Raw genomic sequence first — 18,843 nt, 5'->3', positions numbered from 1 at the left:
CTAATGCTCATTTCAATCAATAGCAAACAAGTGTTTAAAGGATTTCAAATTCCACCCTTCATTTAATAAAAAAAAAAATACATAGCACAATGACTTTCAACTTACCCTGGAAGTAACTCTCTCCCATGCTTGCTTCACCACAGCTTGATCAAGTGATAATTTACCATCTTTCCTTACTGATTGGGTTGCAAGTTCAAACTGTTTCCTTTTTACCTCATATTGTACTCTGAAATGCTTATATGACTGCACAAAGAGAAAACCAAATCAATTGCATTAGAGAGTGAAGGAGTTAAATTCTTTAACATTTATGAAGTACCATAACCTATGAAAATTTTGTACTGATAGCTGTCCTATCTTCCCAAAGAGGAATAGCACTTAACTTCTAGATTTACTTGTATATTTTTTATTTATATATAGATCGGACTTTTGCATTTCCCTTCAGCTATCAGGTGCACAAACCATATATGAAATAAGATAATAATTGATGAGATAAAACTACAACTGGATTTAATGCTACTTGGGACAGTGGCTGCATTTAGAGAACACTCATGTTTCAGGAGAAAATTTAGGCCAAATTTTGTATTTCTGATTTAGACATTAACCTTTGAGAGAGCGAATGAAAATATAACTCTATGTCCTGTCCTCTCCACCTGTGACCTCATCCAGCCTTCAGTCATACCTCCTATCTGAGCTAAGTCATGCAGGATCTGGAGGGATGGCACAGACACATGCTCCCTCCTAACTAGGACAGTCCCTCTTCACACTGCTGGGAAAAGCTCTGTGTTAGGCAAACCATCTGTGCACTGTCCTACGTAGCAAGGCTGGAGCTGGCATTATAACTCCCCCACCAATAACAGGCAAGACACTTTGTGTCCTTATTTCTTTAAGCAACATTATAGCAACTCTCATATGTACAGATTGCACAAAATACCGCAGTACCTGTTACACATAATGATGACAAAGATTTGTTATCATACACAATTTCCCTGCTGCTTACCTGATATTTCTCTTGTAAGCTTGTTTCTGCCACCTGTGCTCGGGCTATGTCTCTTTCAAATTGTTCTGCCCACACTTTTAGGTCTCTTAGCACCAGTCTGTCTTCCTTCTATGATGTAGTACAACCACACATTAAAAAAAACCCTTCGCAGCCTTTTAGTAGAGCTGTCAGATGCAGTTCAGAAATTAACATCTCTGTAGCAATTCAAGGTCATTAGTTGTAGTGAAAGCAAATGTGCCCAATTCTCTTATCATTTCCCTTCTTGCAGTCTAACTGAAAAGCATTCTCTCAGTATGAGAGAAGTCACCAGCTAGACACGAGTCTTACAGGAGTGAAATGATGACAAACAGAGACATGGCAGAGTCAGAGGTATCAGCAGTTTTCTTCTGATGTTAAATTAATACAAAGTTCTTTAAAGATATCTTACCAACTAATTTTAGTCTTCAGCAGATTGGCAAAGTCAATTTTCAGTTAAAAAGTTAATTGAGCTGAGACAGGAGAGGATTTTTTAATCTTTTACCACCATTGTATTAGCTGGTCTGCTATTGCTGAAAAGTTATTGTCTGATTGACTTCAGAGTAATCCTTGACATGAAGCTCCCAGCCCAGAAGTTAGCAAAATATTTAGAATAGTTTAACATGGAAAATGAAAAGAAAGAAAGAAAGAAAACCCAAGTATTTTAGTTTTTTTTTCCTTCTATGCCATTTTATGGCTTTAAAGAAAAGCATAATTGTTTTACAGTTTACCACTTCAGTCTGTCATGGTGCTGCAGCTTTGTAAGGCTGCAAAGTTTTCTGCAGAATTCAGTGACCTGGCAATGGACAGAAAAACACTAAAGGAAAGTCTCAGGTCTGTGAGCATGTTATAAGCAAAAGTTATCAGGAAACAAAGTATTCTGTGCACTGTGTAAGAAGGCTGGTCAAGGAGGATACAAGTGTCCCTCTCAGATTTCCAAATAACGAACCAGATGCGCTGGCTGTTAATCATAAGCTACTTTTTGAAACCAAAGAAGCCTTATCACTGTAAAATTTGTCAGAAACAGACAAACAACAAATTTTTCTATTACAGAACAAATGCATCTTACATCTCATCATATAAGCTAATCACCTAAAATGAGTCACACTTCAAGCATTACATGAGAGAAGAAAAACTGGACCATGGGATAAAAAAAAGAGTTGTCACTGACTGCATTTAAAAAAACACAGTACTGTCTGGTAAGAAATGAACCTGACAGGAGAAAGGAGCCAATTTATGGTTCCTTTCTTTGAAAGCTGCCTAAAATTTGTAAAATATAACTTCCCCTTAATAATTTTTAAAAGCTAAAGCTTTTGCTTTATTTCAGCGAAGGAAAGGACAGGTTCCTCAGATAAGAAAGAAATCTTTGATGTATTTCTACTAATTCTTTTACTGAGCCTCTGCTCAGAACACAGTTAGTTGGACATAATTTGCACAACAGATTTGCAATTATCACAGTTATCCAGATAGGCAGGCAGCTGCAGTGAGGTTAACATGCTGTTAGAGCAGCTGTGCTGGAATAAAGTTCTCTGTAGCTTGTGCTCCTGTCTTCTGACACACAGGCTGATACCTGAGAAACAGTACAGCACAGATACAACACCTCCCTGCTCCAACTACCTGTAATACTGGGCTTTCCTTGGTGTGCCAAGAAGCCAAAACTCCCAGCACATCAGAATTTTCAAATCATTTAAATATAGAGAAGGAAAATAAAATTTCTATTCTTCTTGTTGGTGTGAATATAACATCAAGATTCTTTAAGAAAAGCAGCAAATTCATGACTACCCCCCTATGAGGAAGATCATAGAATAATTTAGGTTAGAAAGGACCTCTAAGATAATCAAATCCAGCCAAGTAGAATATAAAAAAGAGCATCTTAACTCATTCAGCCATGAAGAAAGAACTTTGGTATTAAATTTGCTCTATTCCTAAGCTATAACTTTAGTGAGACTATTGATATCTCTATTAGTATTTAGCTGCCAGCTCCATAAAAGCAATACTAAACTTTGCATCTTAGTGGATTGAAAATACTACAGCAATCTCACTAACTGAAAATTTCAGTAAGATATTATTGATTGAAGTGATGAAGGGAAGAAGCGTGCCCCAATGCTCTGTATATTACTTCTAATTCACACTATAAAATTCAGTTTCATAAAACACTGTTTCATATTCCTCATATTACTTAAGGTAAGACAGAGCATCTATATGCCTGCAACTGTTCATACAGTAATCTGAGCAAAGCAGGTGTTTTGCATGATTACATCACTAGTTTAAAAATTTAAATTTAAAACCCATTCTGACCAAATGTTTTTGAAATAGAGTATCCCTGGGATTAAGAATACCTTGATGGTACCTGAAGATAACACAGGAACAGCTTCTCCTCTCTCAGACCACATATGGTTTCTCTGATACTAAGTAAAGAGGTAGCATTTAGCCTTCTGCATTTTAAAAAGCTATAAATTTAGGCAAATTTTGATCACTTTAATTGCAAAAGATGTAGATGCTTGAGCAACCACCAAACTAGATGCTATAAATTACATTGTGTAACAATGCATGATGAATCTTTTATTTATTTATTCATATGTTTTCACAGGTGTCCAGTTCAGTAAACCACTTACCACCTGCAAATTAAATTCTGTGGTCCTTGCTTGATACTAAAGCACTGTAAAGTCTCAGCTTGGGAAATCAACAGAAGAGATTCACTTTCTTAGACACCAAGGTACTTGTCATCAACACCCACCAGATTTAATGAGCTATCATTCTTAAAAAAAAGACTTTTGTTAGTGTCTAGCATTCTTACTCTTAATTTAAAAAAATCAAAATTATATTCTCACTGATATGTAAACTATTTTCTAAAGTCTGGCCCTCTAAAGTAACATACATATCAGAAGATAAATCACTAAACAGAAATTATCTAGAATAAATATAACTATTTGTGCCTTCTCTGGCATGAGGACCATTGATCTCTGATCCATCTATTTGAATTTATCTAAAATCCTGTGGTTCATTCAGTATGCTACTTCCAAGCAGCATTTCTAAATATTAATTTATCCTTACACAATTCCACGAATGTTCGCGTATTTGTAGAGATGAACAGAATTGGAGCACTCAGCTGACAAGGAACATCAAAGAAGGTATTTAGAGAGAAGAGTTTGAGTTCTGGTATGATAATGGAGTACACTTTAAATTTGCAAAGAAAGTTTTCAGCTCAGAATCAGTATTTTATTAACTGATATGCCAGATTTAATTTGAAAATTACATAATACAGAATACTGTAGGGTTTGAAGAGCTTAAAATATAATGAGAATCTTAATTATGGACTAGAGAGGAAGTATTTTGTTTAGTTCCCTAAGATGTAATTATAAACAAGGTGTACTGATCAAACTCTCAGGCACAGACACAATAAAATTTTCAACTATTACCTTTTAAATGAAAAAAAGCTTAAGTCTGTTTTTCAGGGACATGGAATCATTGTATTGCACATGCACTGAGAAAATGAAGTCCCTTCAAAAACGTTTCTGCATAAATTCAACTGATTAAGCTGTTCATTTTGAAAACTCTGGCTTATATATATACAGGTTACTGGATATATATATATATATATATATATATATATATATATATATAGGTTACTGAAACTCATTCCCTTACAGCAGTATCACAGACACAGGGTGAAAGCTGAGCCAGGCATCACCTTCAGGGATGAACTATTAATGACTAGCTGCAGAAGTAGACTAAATCCCTGGAAAAGCTCAGAAAGCTATTTTTGCAGCTGCTGCTCAGGAAATTCCTCTTACACTGGGGAACTCTGCTGGCATAAAAATGTCAGAGATGACAGGATTATCTTCTGAATTACTTGCTCATCAGAGCACAAGAAGGGAAAGACTTTATATCAGAAATACTTTGAGGGGGTGAGCTTTAAGTACAGCTAAATTTATACCATGATAAGGAAATCGGCAGAGCTTTTACCACTTCAAATCTCCTCTGGCTTAAGAAGTAATGTACTGGGGCTGTGTAAGGCAAAGGATTTATAAATTCACATTAAAGGTGCCCAAACTTGCTTGAATGGATTGAGAATATAGGAGTAATTCTGCTATCAATATAAATGGATTGAAAATATATGAATAATTCTGCTATCAATATAAATCTTTGCTTCAATACATCACTAGTTAGATATACATAATATGAGATGAAGATGAACCCTTGATCCTAGTAATTTTAAAATAATCTATTTAATAAATTTATTTAGAAAAAAAAATCCCAACCAAAACCCCCCAAGAATGTGGAATCTAGCCAATTAATTGGATCAGATCAAACTATAAAGACTATTGACCGACTGCAGTGACACTTGCTATTTATTTCACAATGTATTCACTTCTGCAGTCTTCCAGTTTCACCTCTGAATGCTCACTTCATATACTCTGTGTTAGGTTTCTCAACTTAGAAAATTAGAAGTAGCTAAAAGTCTATGGTGGTTAAAAAAGTATATTCTTAAAAATATAATCATTTAGATGAAAAAGGAGCAGCACATCACACAATTAGAAATGAATACTTTCCTTCCAACTCGCAAGCCACACACATCACTTACACAATCATACACTCTACTATCTACTCTATAAACCTAAAGACATAAAAATATCCATCTAAAATGAGATTAGATGTGTAGAAATATTGAACTATAATCTATTAATTTAATGTTTATATCTATACTTCAGAAAACCAAAAGCATAGTCTGAGATTTATTATAGGAATTGTTGACTTTCTTTTCTATAATATTTCTGTGAAGTTATTTGCAAAATTAAGTGTTAGGCTGTTAGGGTCAGCTCATGTAAGAGAGCAGACCTAGATTCATTATGTTAATATATTGCTTTTCAGGAAAGATAAACTTAAGGTTGGCAAACTAATATGCATTAAGCCCCCCAAAATCTAAAATCAAGTAAGTGCAAGATTAAAAAAAGATAACAACCATGAAAGGTCCAATCCAAGCAATTATTCTGAGCATACACCCTTACCTTAAATTTCATAAAAGAAATGACAAAAGTTGGGATTGATTGAAGTTCCTAGCAATATGAAACAAATGGGAAAACAAGAAGCAAGGAAAAAAAAAAAAGAAAAGAAGCAAAATAAAATAAAGCAAAGCAGGCAGAAAGTCCAGAGAGAACAGTAAGAGCCACACATGTAGGAATACAAGATGTACTTAGAACTATTATCAAGCTCATGTGTCTGTATTATACCTAGTGAAGTAATTTTCATATTAGATTTGACTTCCAGATTGTTAGTTACTACGTAATTTATTTTATATGGAAAAGTAATTACTTACCTTAGAGTCACTGTGTTTCTTTGAGATATGTTGACTACATGAGTTCATACATGTTCATAGCTGGTCCATGTGTGAGAGATTAGACCCCTTTTAATTCTGAAAATGCATATGCAAATAGCTCCTCCCTCTGACCACAAATAAGGGATAAGTTTCAATCATTACTCCACTTCTTCCAATGCAAATTCTTTATAAACTGAGCATTAAATAAGAAGGGAAGATGAACAGGAATTTGTGTGGACAACACATCTTGAGGAAACACAGTGACGGCTGAGCTGGGTGGAGGTGGGGAAAGAGGGTTAGAAATCTCTCTTGCCCTCCCTCTCCCTGCCAAAATTCACCCAGACACAGTCTGAAGTAGGTTCCTTCTAACTAAATGTAGGCATCTGCAACAAGGATAGTCCCTTTTCACTTCTTCAGGCAAGGTAGATAAAACCAGCTGTATCTAGCATCTACTGTCCAACTTATTCTGCAGCAGGCACTGTCAGGCAAAATATATTCTTAAACAAGAAATTCAGATTAGTCCAAGAGTTCAGGGGACAAGAGTCTTGCAAGGTTATCTCTCCCAGGTACCTGGATTGTGTGATAAGTATTTCTTTAGACTATACTTCAACAGGAAGACAGAGAGGCTAAAAATAGGTGGTTATACTGGTCATAAAAACAAAAAGCTTTTTAATCAACTGCAAACAATGTTTTATATATCATTACCTATGGGATGGATTAATCTAACTCTGTTTTATCTCTGTTGAAATGCTCTACAGCACAGGCTTCCAGAAGACTGTTTAAGACACTGTCTTAAGAAAGATGGGGAAGTGTTTATCGTTTGCTGACAACAGGTGGAGTGTTGTAAACTTTTTAGATTTTAAAGGTGAATCCTATTCTAAGAAACTAAACTAACCGCGGACAGTAAAAAGGAACATAGCTCTTCCTCCAGGAAACAAAGAATGATGACATGAGAAATTTAGTGCAATGTCAAACTCCTACTTTCTTCTCAAAGTCTGGAAGTTACTGGTTTCTGCAGCATGACATGCAAGGGGTCAGCACTTCTACCAAAATTTATGTGGCTTGCCAGTGGAATATCTAAGAAGAGAAAGTGCTTCTGAGATCAGCGCGTTAGCACGTCAAATTGATTTGTGTTGTTCTGCTTCCTAGTAATTCACACAGAATTCCAGATGCAACTCATTATGTGCCCTTCCATAACTCATGTGCTGGCAAATCTGTGGGTACAGCCAGAGACTGGTAGGGCATGAATGGCTCAATCCTCCATTCTCCTGCATCATCTCTGCATAAAGCTTGGGGGAAGGGGGTGAGGTTGCTCCTCAAAACCCAATCCCAGCATGGTAGAAGGCCTGGCCAAGGCTGTTGGCAGCAGAAGCTGCCCTGTGTGCCATGGTATGAGGATGGCAGGACTGGCTCAGCCTGAACAGGCCACAGAACAAGACTTCAGTGCTCACTCAATCCTTTCAGCAGGCCCCATTGCTTAGTGGGATGCTGAGACACTGGCACAAGTATGTACCCAGATTAATGCTGCAGGAAGGAAAATACTAAGCTCCAGTGCTCAGGCACTGGAATCAAACAGCAAAGCTACTGCTACCTTAGCCTCACACACTCCTTTCAAAGCTCTTTTCTACCTCTGTAGGGAATGCAGAGAAACACAGATAAAAAATTGCTTCTTCTTTCTCTCTTGCTGGGGCTGAGCAGATTGTCTCAGCAGTGCTTCCCGTGTGTGCCATGAAGAAAGCAAATCAGCACTGGGAAGTGAGTCATGATAACTTGGCATAGCTGAGCACAGCATTCCAGTGCAAAGCCAATGCACTAGAGCCTACACAAAACAAGTTCCAATGAAAAAAACACGATTGAAAACAATTCCTTACAACAAAGAGTTAAACATCAGTGTGAAATAGAAAGGAACCTCTGCCAAAATTGTAAATGCCTCTCAAGCATAAAAGCCCAAAGACTCTACCTAAGCAATATCTTGGACCATTCTTGCTCTTATCCAGAAACCCAGAGTGATAGAAATATAAATGACACATTGCTTCAGGTAAGAAATTATTACAGTATCGTTGGTGTTATGCTTAAAAACCTGTTAAGGAACTTTAGGATCCATTGGTTTTCTACTATTTACAATAACTGTTAGTGCTATTTTTTGCTCCTGCTACTTCTGAAAAGAGGAAAATATCTGCAAGATCACCATACTATTTTCTCCACCTACTGAACATCTGCAAGACTTATTCCTTTATTCTTGGCTAATCTTTCCCAGTTTTCTTAGTGTGCTTGTCACTTGAACTGGTCATCAAAAGGAAATATAATAAACCAAAAGAAAGCTACAAAATGTATTTATAAAGCCCCCCCCCTTCATTATAAACTGGCTTTATAGTTATGCAAGAGAAACTTACATCATTCTCTGGCACATCAGCCACTGTATGATGAGGATCAGGATAGTACTTCAAAAACTGGGCTACATAGGTCATGACAGACTTTTCATCTGGCTTTTCAACATCCACATCTAGACAAATAAAAACATGGAAAATTAAATTTTTAGTGGAATGGCATGAAATGCTGCTTAAAAATCTAGCCACAATGAATTAGTACATCTGGCTTAAGACAAGCCAAGTAGTTAAAACTTAGTCAAGTTGAAAAATTCTTTTTCATCTAAGTATTAGGTACCTTCTGGGTCAAGGAGCCTTGGGATTCCTAGTTCTGCTTCTGCAATTGTGAAGGCTTCTTCCAGGTTTTCTCTATTTGACCTTCCCCTCACTTTCTCCATGTCCACTAAATCTGGGCGGATAGCATGAATAACAGAATGAAATGCAACACCACTCCTCCAACTTTGTCCAAAATCTTTGATTTCAATTCCAACTTGCCTAAAAAATATGAAAGGGAAAGAAGTTAATAACAACATCAGGACTACATGAAATGGGGAGAGATATAAATGCTCCACCCAGGGGTTACCCATTATTAAACCTAAACCACTTGTTCCTGTAGTGCCCAGTTAGGTCAACTGCAGTCCCATTTACCCACTGCATAAATTCATTTCTGCCTACGAAGATCCAAGTGTTTTTTATCATATACATGACGTATTTGTCTCCAGTGGGCTTGCAAGTGCCAATAAGCCACAAAACGATGAGCAATGGAGGGCCAAAGTTCTCAAAGGTGTTATATGACACACACAGAGTCCGTGGATGTACACACTTCCAATCACTGTTATCTCCCTCCCTATAAATCTCACTCCATCATAACAGTTAAAACAGCTGCAGTTGAATTAGGTACATCAGTATCATACAAATAAAATTCAAAAAAACCTGCACTAACCTGTTTTTTTTTTAAATGATAGCATGAAGAGCGACATCACCACAGTTTAGGGGAAACTACAGCACTCAGATTTCTCTATGTTCTTACCAAAAGAATGCATGATACTATAAATTCATATATTTAGAACACTTAATAAAAAAGTTTATTTAAAATAAACTCAAATGATCCAGAAATAACAATATACAATAAGAAAGTAATCAGAACTGAACCGCACTTCCAAATCACTCCTTCTTTTACCAGTAGTTCTTAAAGGTATGGTGATCCACAGACAGCAAGATGGTTTTTAACATGTTCTGAGCAAGCAAGCATCCTTTCAGGACACTAAGACACTAAGACAGTATTACCATTGGGAGGTTCACATAACTGTAACTGAGGAGAGCTTCATTCAAATCTCACTGTGATCAGTGAAACACTTGCACTGACGTTAAGGAAGTAGCCCTTGCAAACAGTGTGAAGCAGGCCCAGGTGAAGTGTACCACTAGGCATCACTCAGCTTCTTTTGACATATTTTATCAACTCTTCCCAATAAAAATGACAGCTTAATTTATGAACCTATTTTTATTTTGTTTGTTTCCATGTCTGGAAATAGAAGCTGATCACTTTCCATTGTGGTGTCTTACCAACAACAGTGCAATGAAGAAATTCAAATTAGACAGCACTGCACTATAAATTACTGTATTCTACCTCTGCATCAGTCTGAATCTTTGCAATTACATTTATTTTCTCTGAGGCACCATCCAATAACTGACCACTTCCCCTCTATATTTTGCACAACTGATTTCTTGAAATAGCAGTGATTCTTTAATTTGAGCAAATAAATCCATGTTATTTTACATCTCTAATTTTCTTAGTGTGGAAGCTATCAAACTACTACAGTATCTTTGATATAATTTATGAGGGGTTAATGCCTTTTTGAAAGCTGAAACAGCATGGGATAATCTTACAGAATAAAGGGAATAATTCTTAAGTTAACTAGACATAGCAAAAAATAACTCCATAATAACTTGAATTAAGAAAAATGAAGATTCAGGGCAATTTGTGTAATAATATTTAAAATGTATCAAAAAACTACAGAGGGATATACATAACTTTTCACCACTTTCCTTTCAACAGCAAGTTGTTCCTCCAAGCTTTGACAGAGGAACACTTAATCAGTGTGGTACTGGCAGTGCCACATCAAGTGTTTTGGCAGCAGGACTAATGCACTGTCATTCAGACATCTAATTCCCCTTTCAGCTCCTCATTCTGTCAGAGATAATCCCATTCATTAGTCACAAATTATAAAATACGAGTGCATGCAAAATTAATGTAAATCATTAATTATTACTTGATTTGTTGTATGGTGGTAACATTTAGCAGCCTCAGCTGTCAAAAAGAATGTGGTGAGGGGATCTATAATTATATATAGAGGAAGGTACTATATAAATAAAGAGCAAAAGCATGATCCCTGGCTGAGAGAGCTTAGAATGTGAGCAAAAAGCTTTCACTTAAAATATAAAATCAGTTAATCTGTAGTTTACTTACTTTGCTGCTGTGTACTGTAACCATTTTAACAAAGCCTTCCTGGCACTTCCTTGGACCTTGGTTACCACCTTCCGTTTGCTTGGGGGACTTGCAGTTTCTGAACTGACAACACTTTCCACAGAAGAAGCACTGCTAGACAAGGGCTGCAGCTGTGGGAGGTTGCTTGTAAGCTCTTCAATCTGCAGGGAAAAAAATGTTAATGAATTCTTTGTAGATAACCTTCTTGATTCACACCAGTTTCTTTAATAATCTCCCAATACAACTGTCTAAATAAAGTTGGGCAGAAGCTATAATTAACTGTATTTTATTGAAGCATACATTACAGGAGCTGTAGAAGTGCTAATGTATGTGACCAGGTGATGGTCTTAAATTCAGAAGCACAAGGCATCTAAGAATTATTGACTTCACACCCTAGAGCTAGAAAAACATGCAAGTGTGTCATATTATCTATTACAGCCAATTATCACCAAAATAGAAGACAATACCTTACAGGTAGTTTAACTTCAGATTATAAAATAATCTACTAATTTCAGAAGAGTACAATTCAGTTAAAGAATGGCAGTGACCTCATCTGGATAGTTTTTTACTTCCTGTTGTACTGTTGTGGCATAAATTCAATTGTATACAAAGGTACTTAGAGGTACCTTGTGATGAAATAGTGAATGTACTGCAGGCAAAGTGCATTAGAAGTGCTTGCTGAGGGTGTAGGATGATAATTATGCTTTTCATCAAATGAAAATCTTGATTAACTTGATTCTTTCAAGAACATTAATTTGACTAAAAATTTGGTTCCTTAACATGATACAGCTATATCCAGAGGAAGTTGCAGGATTTTTTTATGTCCTCTTAAAATCCAAAGTTGTCACATCACAGAATGAGTCTGCCAGAATGAGAACCACTGCTCTTATGGATTGCTGCTTTCAATCATGTTAAAATTATGTATCTGCCTGTGAGAAGTAAAGGAAAGGTCAAAAAATGACAAAAATGATGCAGAGAATAGAGTCTCAGTAAGACTGAGAAACACGTTCTTCTTTCTTCCTTTCAATGAGCTATAAATTAAAATGTCAATATCGTTCTGACTAACTTTTATTCTGATGAACTCTGAACTACAAGGCATCAAAGTGGTTGGTGCTGAGGAGAACAGCATCCCTGAGACATCACCAGGGAGCCAAAGAACCCAATAAAGAAGAGCAATAAAATTAGTTGTTATTTTGAGTGTTGAACAGTGACTCACTTTGTTAACCCATATGGACAGGATTTAGAAGCCAGTTTTACCTCCCACCTAACTTCAACAGAATGCAAGTGATTTTTCCTCTACAAATTCAACCCTCTCTCAATATACATGATTCACAGCTAAATTCCATCCTTTCAAATACCTACATCTGCCAGTGAAATCACCATGTTTACATGTATGGTCTGAGAATAATTACTGACTGACATCCAGTGCACCGTAATTAGACGTTCAGCGCAGTCAGCACAGAGGTTGCTGAAGATACTTGTACCAAGAATCCACAATTCAATTACTTTCCACTTTTGCCATGTTGTATTCTTTACAGAAAGCAGAAGAATATGTTTCAGTGATTAAGGAACTCTGCTCTAGGTAAAGACCAATCTATTCCACAGACAAGTATCCAATTTTATGCAATGTGAAGAACCATCACTTGTTGGTTTATTCAGGATCAGATCCTCAGCAAATGAAAAAGTGACTTAGCTACAGTGAAAGACTGGAACTACATCAGTTCATATAAAGTGATGATCTGAACAATTGTTTGAGCAAGTGACTCTGTAGTATAAAAAATGTAGTACCTGAAAATACAAAATTATGGTCCACACCAAGCCAAGCACAATAGAAGGTCTGCCATCAGCAATATCAGTTGAGTTTATGTTGACAAGCTTAATCTGTACAAAAAAGAAAATGTGTTACTATCACACACAATGTATAGCAATTAAGAAATGCATTTCAAATATAGAACCTATTTGAAATGCATTTCTGCAATCAAACAAGATTCGCAAGTAAAAAATCCCAAATATTCAATAGTGCAATTTCACATTTAGACAATTATAATTTCACATTTTAGAAAGGTTTTGTAGATAATGGAAAACTTTTAAGACCAATCCATGCTATTATATGTAGAAAAAATAATTTCAAGCAGAAAGAAAAATAAAAATTAGATAGAAACACTGTACAAACCGGAGATCCTCTGTATACGGACTAGCATGAAAAGCAAAAGGAAAAATATGACACAAAAATAAACTTTAAATGATTAATTTTTAGGTAAATGCATTAATCCATTTTTAATGTAAAGAAAGCACATTTTTGGCCTATCTTACAATAAAATTTTATCAGGAGAACAAATTAAATACTCTGCAACAGATTTTAAATTATGCAGGGGTTTATCAATAAAGTCCTAAACCATGTGTAATGAAAAAAGAAAAGTGAGTTTAAAAATAAAAATGTAAAAAGGAAAGGGGTGGAAAAAGCATAAAAAAAGAAAAGGGAAGAAAGAATACTAGGGTTCTCCTGCAAAGAGCGTTTTATGGTAAAGGATATCACAACCACTGATTAAGGCCCCTTTGTGAAACAAGCGTAACAATAGCTCTTTTAAAAATAGAGTGGGAAAAAAAATCAGTTGTCCAAGGTCAAATTAAGTTTTTCAACAGAAATGGGAACAGATTTCATGACTATTAACTCTCAACTGCTAATCTACAGTCTGAATAAAATATCACCCTAAAATAAATTAATAAGATAGATGGAAATAAAGAGGGAAATGTATGATAAAGGAAAAACATGTAGATAATGCTCTAGGAAATGAGATAAAAGAAGTAATATTGGAAAGTTAGCATGTTAGAACTATATTAGTACGTATTTCCTCAGCAAAACTAAGAGTCAGACATCAATCATGATAAAAATATGAATGACTGCCAAAGTGCCCATCTACTACAAACCTGTCCAAGGACAAAGGTTGTAGATAAACCTTGGTGAGCAGTCTAAGGAAAAGATGGAGAATGACTTCAAGCGACCCCATTTGTCTCTCCAAAACAGAGAAAAAACTGCATTTCTCTGAATAAGCAGTTGGAAATCCAGTAGATAATGTCAAGCGCAAACAAAATGTTGTCCAGACCTCTAATTTTTTTTCCAAATTAAATCCGCACAGGCTGCTTTGGAAGAGGCAGAGCAGAAGTCCCCATAGTTCACATTTTTAATCCTCTCCACCAAGAAGTCGACAAAACTCTAGGAAAATTGGGATTACTAGTTCCTTCACCAGTCAATAAGGAAAATTTTCTATTCCCTATCTTAAAAAAATATACCTCATTGTCTCAGCTGGACCAATTCCAAGAAAATCTTTTCTTTTTCTAGAAAGTGAGGTAATTTTAGTATCTATTACAAATCAAAAGACTTACAGGACTCAGCTAAAGCTTCTGATTAGGCTACTGTTCAGAGAAGCACAGTCTATCTGGTCTAGTTATTGAGTTACCTTTATTTTTTACACCATTAAGTTGGATCCAGAACTAAAAATAAACTTTTCAGAACCACAAGAAAGTATTCTGGACAAAATTGGTTATCTGCTAATTGTGAGCTGGAGTTCATAGTGTAACAGGAGTATTAGCCAAAGTCTCTTTGGACAGTGAAAACAGGAAGTTGATTAAAAATGTAATAAGGTTTATTTATGGGTGAGCCCACAGAGGAAGGAGATCCTGTCTTTGTTGCCCTTTGAGTACAGCCCAGGGATGGCATTCAGCTGCTGAAGGGGCATTTGATGTCTGAGCAGTATCCCCACCTCCTCTGGGAGGAGAAGGCTGACAGGCTGGATAGAGGCATCCTTTATGTTGGATTCAGCTTATGGAACACTGCTGTTGGCCACCCTGATTTGCTGACAGCCTGCAAATTTCCAACCCCCTCTAGAAGAAAATCTGGGACATTAACACAACTACTAAGATGAGTCTGGACAAAAATCCTGAGATACCAGAGGGAAAAACACAGAGCTCTGGCAATCTCTCCTGATCCTTGGCAGGGCCAGTTTTCCAGCTGCACTGCTATAATATTTGTGGGATCCAAGAAGGGTCACCCACTATGCAGTGACATGGAAACTAAGGAAGTGTGGGTGCTCTGCTCTTTGCCCCAGCCTTGCCTTCTGCTTTGTATTAACAAACTATACTTCCTCAGGTAGGTGGATTGTGAGCTAAAGTGGACTTCTGCATCAGAAATATATTTTTCTTTGCTTTGGTTATACATTTTCAATTTAAAATCTTTCCAATTTATTTTTACAGGCATCTGCTAAGATTGTTTCCCATATAACATAACTGTAATTAGGTCTAGATGTCAGAGAGTCAAAGGCAGGGAAAGATCGCCAAAATCCAACAAATCCAGTGAACAGCATTGTGCAGACTTAAAATTCATCAGGTGTAACATCTGCATTGACAAACACTGAAATAAAATGCAGAAATTAGGGGACAAAATACCTACAATACAATGAAAAAAATCCAGATTTGAGTCATTACAGTACACAAAGACAGGAAAAAGGGTAGAAATGCATTGCTTTTGTATGATATTCATATCTATATGAAAATTAGTTTTTAAATTTTTGCTAAAATATTTTGTTAAATTAAAAAAATATTATTTTTTCTTTCCTAAAACAGCCATAGCATTGACTGTATCAGAATAAATCCAGGAATTAGTCTGGAGTCCTGATAAACTAATAAGAGGTCATACTGCCCTAAATTTTCATATCTGTAATTTCAGGGAATAGATTTTTTGCATGTAAAAGGAAGTAAAGACGAGAAATCTATTTTTTAAATTATAAATGAGTGTCTCTCCTGAACTAAAGTTCATTCTTTGCTGAGAACAACAACAGGGAAGTAGAGATCATGAGGAGCCAATAAGCACATTAAAAAAAAAAATTAAAAAAAGAAAATCCTCCAAGGTGATCCATTATTCATTTAAAAAACAAAAATGACAAGCCTCACCCTATGCATTGCCACATATGAGTGTTGGACCTTATAATTTTTACTCTACAGCAGCTTTTAGATATTGTGTAGAAACTGAAGACTGCACACATAGCTCGAATTTTGGAGAATAAAACCAGATGGATGGATACAAATAATATCCTTATGGAGACAAAGGGAAAAAAAAGTAAAACCAGGGCTAAGTGCTACCATACCTACCCGTCTACCTTCCAGAAACTTTAGAGCTGTGCCAATGTTGGCAACCCAGTGAATTCGCTTCAGCTGACGCCCCTGCTCACAAGGCTTAAAGAGAAAGAACAGATTAAACTTCAATCAGATTTATGCCTGTTTGCTTCAAAAACTGAACTTTCAGATTTATTGTCAAGGCCTATGTAAAAACGCTCCTTGGAACAGTGAAATTGCTGAATTGTACCTTTGCATATATATCAGAGGTAGGACTGACAGATACAGGGGATGTAAGTGTGATAATTCCATTATAAAACAGTTACATATGTCTTAATCTCAGGATGCAAACTGTTGACTTCAGTCCATAAACATCATTACATCAGAGAATTTTTTTCTAATGTAAAATAACTACTATTTTTGTGCACATGCAAACACACACATATATTATATATATGTGTGTATATATATATATATGCATTTGAGAGAAGGCAACATTCTCTCAATGAAATATTTTTGCCTGCAATGTATAAGTCAAAGTGTTTGCTATTTTTAAAATCAGTCTTCAATGAAGTCATTTTAGCTAAGAATTTTCATCCCATGTCTCTAGTACCTTATTGGCAATTAAAACCTCAGCTAAATTCCCATTAAACAATGGATTTCACTGAACTTGAGACATGTAGGCTAAAAAAAGACAGAGTTATTAAATTCAATCAAGAACATATGCTAATATGTTCTAATATCGGACAGTAGAATTAAATTCCCCACGGAATTTTATACTGTAATGCAAATGTGCAACTATTGTAATTTAAACTCCTGTTCATGATGTAACAAAGGGCTTTAACAAAGGCCTACTATAAATTCTGAATCCCTCTTGCAGTTACTACAGGATATCATATGCTGGTATACATAACCTTTAAGTTCATCAGACATTATTGTCATTTTGGAATATCTCTTGTCTTTCCCTAACTAATATAGGCAGGATACAATCCAATGAATTTCACTGCAACAGGTGCCATCACTAAAATTCTTTTCCTATTTTACTACTTCTGGTTTGCCACAAGAGGGAGGCTTTCTGTCTCAGACTAACAGAAACTGAAAGGGATATATTTCAATGGAGCAGAAACACTGCAAAGTACAGCTTTATCCCATTTCACAGTAAAATCACTTTTGCAGTTAAAATCACTTTTGCAGTTCGATTTACTGCCTAATTTTGGGGTTCACCTGCAATCAAAACAGAGGCAAAATATGAAAAGGAGAGCAAACTGCCTGTACGTGAAGGAGCCTGAAGCCAGCTGAACAACAGACCGCACTGCTTCTTCAGATGCTGCCACCTGATCTGTGAGCTGGTTTGGGGAAAGTCAGAGCCCTTGGCCTAAAATCCTTTCATTTTTCTCCTCTGTGCACAAAACTAGCTTGCCTCCCAAAAGACAGCCTATTTGCTGTGTGCACACCATCCTCTCTTTACATAACTTGGCTGTGAAAAAGCCATTTGGCATCATTTAGGACTCTTTACAGTAGCAGAGCAACTGTCAAAGCAAATGGATATAAGCTCCCATGAAATCTGAGGAGCTTGTTAGAGGTTTTTTTTGAGACAAAGCCATAAATTTAACAGGAAGAGTCTCATTTTTGTTCAAGATGCATAGAAGTAACTTGCAGTTAAAACCTTGATTGTGTCATAGCGGCAAAACCCAGATGAAATGCAAAGACTAATACAAATAAGAATTTTTATGAGCCACATGGCAAAATTAATAAAAGAATGTGTACAGTCAAGCATGCCTGCAATAATCTGTAGTAATTCTTTGTAATCAGATAACTTAGTGAAAAACTTATTTTCCTATGAAGGAGTAAGTTTTTTTACAGTAGAGAAATATAGAAACTTAGAAAATTGTATCCCACAGAAGTTATGCAGCTATCTTGTAAAAAGAAGTTGTTCCTGTAGAAGGAAGAACTTACCAGCTTCTGCCCTGAAAGAACCTCCAGAAGGGCAATTAGCATTACCCCATCTTTGATATCCTCAAACAGGTCATTCACCAGCATGGGAGGATTGCGCTGAAAAGGGAGAAGGTTTCAGATATCATAAAGGCTCACCAGTATTGCATCCTAATTCCAGTCCTCTTGAACAGAAACCCAAAGAGAGTGGCTGGTCCCCTTCTTTGTATTTTATAATTTTTAATGTCAACATATCCTTTAACCACTGCTTTGCCACCACATTGTTTACTTAAGATTTCAGCCACAGGACTGTAAAATTTTGTGGATTTCTGCAACTGAAGACAGAAAGGAAAACCCTCCTGCCCACTGCTACAAGCAGAGAAGAAAAATCAACAGCTGCCTCTGGTTCTACAAAATACACACAATTTACAGATCTACTATTATAGTTACATTTCAATCCATCAGATTATTTTCCCTTGTGTTAAGTATTTCACAGAAATTTCACTCTCTCAGTCCAAGCAATAGGAGGAGCTGTATGAAGGGAAAATCCCTAGAGTAGCATAGCAGGTTGAGTGATGCTGCCACTTCTCACAGCTGACAGTTGTTACAGTGAGTTGCTGTG

The 18,843-nt window shown here is 36.2% G+C and overlaps 1 protein-coding gene across 1 annotated transcript in view; it reads right to left on the bottom strand.

Annotated features, from left to right (window-relative positions):
- Positions 1 to 18,843, bottom strand: part of SYNE1 (spectrin repeat containing nuclear envelope protein 1) — a 288,350-nt gene that overhangs the window by 211,066 nt on the left and 58,441 nt on the right. The window contains 9 exon segments of the mRNA XM_054514453.1: positions 106 to 243; positions 998 to 1,105; positions 8,723 to 8,832; positions 8,994 to 9,190; positions 11,163 to 11,341; positions 12,969 to 13,061; positions 13,354 to 13,374; positions 16,326 to 16,409; positions 18,246 to 18,341. Coding sequence (XP_054370428.1) covers positions 106 to 243; positions 998 to 1,105; positions 8,723 to 8,832; positions 8,994 to 9,190; positions 11,163 to 11,341; positions 12,969 to 13,061; positions 13,354 to 13,374; positions 16,326 to 16,409; positions 18,246 to 18,341 — 1,026 coding nt within the window.

The sequence above is a fragment of the Molothrus ater genome, chromosome 3, assembly GCF_012460135.2.
Source record: "Molothrus ater isolate BHLD 08-10-18 breed brown headed cowbird chromosome 3, BPBGC_Mater_1.1, whole genome shotgun sequence".
NCBI classification, from domain to species: Eukaryota; Metazoa; Chordata; class Aves; order Passeriformes; family Icteridae; genus Molothrus; species Molothrus ater.
Note: the sequence above shows the minus strand (reverse complement) of the source record. Positions and strands in the feature narration are given on the sequence as shown.